This window comes from Portunus trituberculatus, chromosome 20 (genome assembly GCF_017591435.1).
Source record: "Portunus trituberculatus isolate SZX2019 chromosome 20, ASM1759143v1, whole genome shotgun sequence".
Classification (NCBI taxonomy): Eukaryota; Metazoa; Arthropoda; class Malacostraca; order Decapoda; family Portunidae; genus Portunus; species Portunus trituberculatus.
Window position 1 is genome coordinate 6,255,001 of NC_059274.1, and position 5,000 is coordinate 6,260,000.

General features: G+C 46.6%; 1 protein-coding gene and 1 long non-coding RNA gene across 3 annotated transcripts in view; one reads left to right on the forward strand and one right to left on the reverse strand.

The window, feature by feature from the left end:
* LOC123506616 overlaps positions 1–5,000 on the reverse strand; it is a 93,832-nt gene that overhangs the window by 28,310 nt on the left and 60,522 nt on the right. Inside the window, exon 2 of the mRNA XM_045258862.1 lies at positions 1,500–1,741. Within this exon, the coding sequence (XP_045114797.1) occupies positions 1,500–1,725 (226 nt within the window). The 5' untranslated portion in view covers positions 1,726–1,741. The remainder of the gene's footprint in view (positions 1–1,499; positions 1,742–5,000) is intronic.
* The window catches only part of LOC123506619, a 110,822-nt gene that overhangs the window by 5,852 nt on the left and 99,970 nt on the right, over positions 1–5,000 (forward strand). The gene's annotated exons all lie outside the window — the stretch shown is intronic.

Sequence of the window (5,000 nt, forward strand, 5' to 3'; positions counted from 1 at the left end):
AAAACACTGATGCCAACAGCTGATCACCCTTAACACACCCTCCACTCAATGAAAACCCACTAGAGCCACGTACACTATCTCTATCATGCTCCCGTATGTTCCTGTCCCTCTAATCACCGCTTTACAACAGTACCTCCCTTCAACCTGTAGCGCAAGAGCAGCCACGTTTTCTGTGGATAAAAAAACGGGTCATTATTTTGGTGTTTATGGCGCGTCCAGTGGTGATGGGATGGTTCAAGCTGCTGAAGGGGTGATGGGAGGGGAATGGGGGTGTATATGGGGTCAGAATGGAGATTTTTGCTTTTGAGTGTTGGTAGGAAGGGGCAGAAAATGAGAATAACGGCTTGTAGGGAAGGGGAGGAATATGAGGAGGGAGGGAAGGAAGGGAGGAAGAATAAAAGTGATTAGAGCAATGTCGGCTTCGAGAGAGAGAGAGAGAGAGAGAGAGAGAGAGAGAGAGAGAGAGAGAGAGAGAGAGAGAGAGGTGTAGGAGAACAAGGGAAGGGGGGATAATGGCTTGGAGAGGTAGAGGAAAGAGGGAGGGAGCCAGGGAGAGAAGCGGCTGAGTCCTCTAGTGTTGGGCCAAGTATCGGAACTGTTGACGATGGCTTGGAGGGCCCCGTGTGACCTCGTTTCTCGCCCATTGCCTCACGGGGGAAAAGGAAAGCGGAATGGCCGGGCACGAGTCTGTCAAAGGGGAGTTTTAACCTGGCACTGGATGATTTTGCCGGTCCTAGAGGCGTGCAAGGGACGATGACTGCCGAACGCCTTGACTTTTGAGTGATCCGGGTCACTTCAATTAACTGAAGCTGATTCTTTTTTTGCCTCGCTTTATCTCCAGTGGTATTTTTTATCTCTCGTTAATTTTTGCGTCGTTATACTTGAGTCTCTTCATCGCCGCCATCACGACGCAGGAGTCAATGGTGAATTTTAATGACTGAAGCGAATAACGAGGAAGTCAGCCCGCTCAAATCTCCAGCAGCATTACCAGGAAGAACCTCATCCAGACAAGCCACTAAGCCTACAGGACGCCACAGCATCTGATGTAACTACAGGATGCCGTGGTATTCATTCACAAGTTTAAGGTAAAAGGAACAGTCTGAAGATGAGGACACACATGAGAGAGCTGTTGAAGGCCACAGTATTCGTCCACAAGATGCAATGGAGAGAGAAAAATTAACAGTTAAAAAGGAACTTTATTATCTACTGAGAATCTATGGAGTCCTTCAAGATGGAGGTACTTTCACAATCACGTGCTGGAGAGACACAGACAGCTACAGAAATGGAAGAGAAGAAGAAATGAGAGGTGATAAAAAATGAGTAAAGAGACTGAGAACGCGACGAAAAATAATGTAAAGAGGAAAATGAGAGAAAGAGAGAGAGAGAGAGAGAGAGAGAGAGAGAGAGAGAGAGAGAGAGAGAGAGAGAGAACCATTAGTATGAGGCACACAGTGGAGCTACACTTGATCCCCAGGGAGACGTCGGCGGCGGGTACTCACGCGTGCAGTGGGCGGGCTCATCCTCGCCGCCCGGACAGTCCGCCTCGCCGTCACAGTACTGGTCGGCGGAGACACAGCTTCCGTCGTGGCAGCGCAACTCTCCCATGTCGCAGCCCTCAGCCCGCCCCGCCCATGAGGCAGCCCAGGCCAGCAGGAACGCCCACGTCCACACCCAGACCCATGCCCGCCCACCACGCTCCGCAGGCCGCCTCCCGACGCCGCCCATCACACTCTGCGCTCATCTGGGAACGTGAAGGAAAGAGGATTAATTGGATTTTCCTGAGTTGTTTGTGTTCGTGAGATTTTTCTTGGGATTTGCTGATATTTCCTGCGTCATTCTATATCAAAGAAAGCAATTTGATAGTTAATAAAGTCTGAAAGAAATTATAGGTGTGTTTTGTTGTGAGTGTGTGTAATTGGTTAAACTCTATAATACTGGGGATAGGTTTGTAATAACTGTCTATGAGAGAGAGAGAGAGAGAGAGAGAGAGAGAGAGAGAGAGAGAGAGAGAGAGACGTGTGTGTGTGTGTGTGTGTTTCACTGTTTGATCTGCTGCAGTCTCTGACGAGACAGCCAGACGTTACCCTACGGAACGAGCTCAGAGCTCATTATTTCCGATCTTCGGATAGGCCTGAGACCAGGCACACACCACACACCGGGACAACAAGGTCACAACTCCTCGATTTACATCCCGTACCTACTCACTGCTAGGTGAACAGGGGCTACACGTGAAAGGAGACACACCCAAATATCTCCACCCGGCCAGGGAATCGAACCCCGGTCCTCTGGCTTGTGAAGCCAGCGCTCTAACCACTGAGCTACCGGGCGTGTGTGTGTGTGTGTGTGTGTACCGATGTGAGGGGAGGACTAAGTGCTATATTTTACTCCTTTTCTTTCCAACTCTTGAAAAAAAGAAAAGAGATATATTTTCAGCGGCAGGCCAATACCCTCCCCCCAATCACTTGACAAGAATGTGAGAAGAACTGGAAAAAAAAAAAAGGGAAGGCCGTGATGAGAATATTGTGTACCGTAGAGTGTGTGTGGGGGTGGGGGGGGGGTGAGGAAGAGGGATAATGGAAAGAAATATCAGTTTTAGTAGAAGTTGTTGGCATTGTAGGTGTTAGTTTTGTTGTTGATTTAAAAAAGGAAAGAAATAAGAGAACGACCAGAATGAGGAACGAAGCGAGGCAAGAAAGAAGAGAAATATATACATTGAAATACATACGAATTATTTTTTTTAGGGACTATTATTGATCTATAAAGATGATAAAGGCTAAGCTACATTACTACTACTACTACTACTACTACTACTGCTACTACTACAACTACTGCTGCTGCTGCTGCTGCTACACTACTACTACTACTGCTGCTGCTGCACCACCACCACCACAACTACTGCTGCTGGCTGCACCACTACTGCTGCATACCAGCACCACCACCACCTGCTGCTGCTACCACCACCACCTGCTGCACCTGCTGCACCACCACCACTGCACCACCTGCACCACCACTGCTGCACCACCACCACCACCACCACCACCACCACCACTACTGCCACCACCACTTGTTGCTGCTGCCACCACCACTGCTACCACCTGCTGCTATCACCACCACCACCACTGCTACTGCTGCTGCTACTGCCACCACCACTGCCACCACCACTGCTGCTGCTGCTACTACTACAACTACAACAACAACAACAACAACAACAACTACTACTACTACTACCACTATTACCACTACTACTATTACCACTACTGCTACTACAACTACTACTGCTATTAAACTACATATAGGAGAACACAATACAACAGATCAAGACCCTTTCCTCGCTACCTTTCCCCAGGGCAGCGTGCCAGCAGGAAAACAGTTAAAAAGGAGCACCATGTCCCTTGTAGCTTGTAGAAAACGAGGACATGGAAATTTTATGGTAAAGAAGAAAAGTAAGGAGGATGAGGTGGAGTAAAAATAGGAGCAGGAGGAGAATGGTGAGAACGAGAAGGACGAGGAGGATGGAGAGGAGAAGGAGGGAGAATAAAGGTGACAAAGTTCACGTTAATGGAGCAAAGTGTTCCATTAAGGCGCTCAGGAAAAAAAAAAAAAAAAAGAATATATAAAAAGAAAAAAAAAATGAAAAAGTGAAACGTACGATAAAAGCCATTGAAAATTTTCAGGGGAATTTAATCACCAACACTTCACTTTCCTCATCATCGAGAGGGAGGGGAGGAGGAGGAGGAGGAGGAGGAGGAGGAGGAGGAGGACGAGGAGGACGAGGAGGAAGAGGAGGATGAAAAGAAGAAGAAGAAGAAGAAGAAGAAGAAGAGGAGGAGGAGGAGGAGGAGGTCTAAGCAAGAGGAGTAGGAGTAGGAGGACGAGAACTCCCATTAATAGTACTCAACGTTGCTCCTTCACAGACTCACAAAACAGAGTGGAGGAAGAAAAAGACGCAGTAGTTCGTGAAGTTAGAAGAAATAGCTTAAACTCTCTCATTTGGAGCCCTGAGTACCTGCACCGGGATTCAGGCAGTGAAAGGACCCAGAGAAGGAATAAAAAAAAACATTAATTTGAGAGGCATAGCGGTCTTAATGAGGTGGAATACTTAGCCAGTGGGTTTGGGTATGTATGGTGTGTACACTGTATAGTATGTATGGGCGTTGTATGGGTGTGATTCTGTTACATGGTCGAAGAGGAATGAAAAAGAACATTAATTTGAGTCTTAGTGGTCTTAATGAGCTGGAATATGTATATGTATAGTATGTATGGGCGTGATGTGGGCGTGATTCTGTTACATGGTCGAAGAGGAATGAAAAAAAGACATGAATTTGAGTCACAGTAGTCTTAATGGGCTGGGATACTTAGCCAGTGGGTTTGGGTATGTATGGTGTGTATAGTATGTATGGGTGTGGTGTGGGTGTGGTTGTGGATGTGGTTGTGTAGATGAAGGTGTAAGTTTGAATATCTGTGGGTGTGGATGTGCAAGGGAGTGTATGTAATGGTGTGGATATGGTGTGGATGTGAATTTTTGATGCTGTTGTATAGATGAAGATGTAAATTTGGATGTGAGTTGGTGAGAATAACGCCCATACTGAGAAACGCTTTCCCCTCTCACTAAAACATTTTCCCAAGACCACAGAAACAAATAGCCGGGTTTTCAAGACAGTTTTTCCCTCAAGAAAAAAGAAAAAGAAAAAAGGAAAGAGATCTTGCCAATTTACCACAAGAACCATAAAATCTTAAAAACTGGAGTATCTTCAATTGGAGACTTTGGAAACTAGTGATAATAAAAAAGCGAGAGAGAGAGAGAGAGAGAGAGAGAGAGAGAGAGAGAGAGAGAGAGAGAGAGAGAGAGAGAGAGAGAGAGAGAGAGAGAGAGAGAGAGCATAAAAAAGTAACACCACTACACAAGCACTACTATGAAATCAAAACTAAACGCAGGATTCACAACACGAGGTACAGGCTTTTTACAGCACGTGCGCACATTCCCTGGAAAACACCGCCGC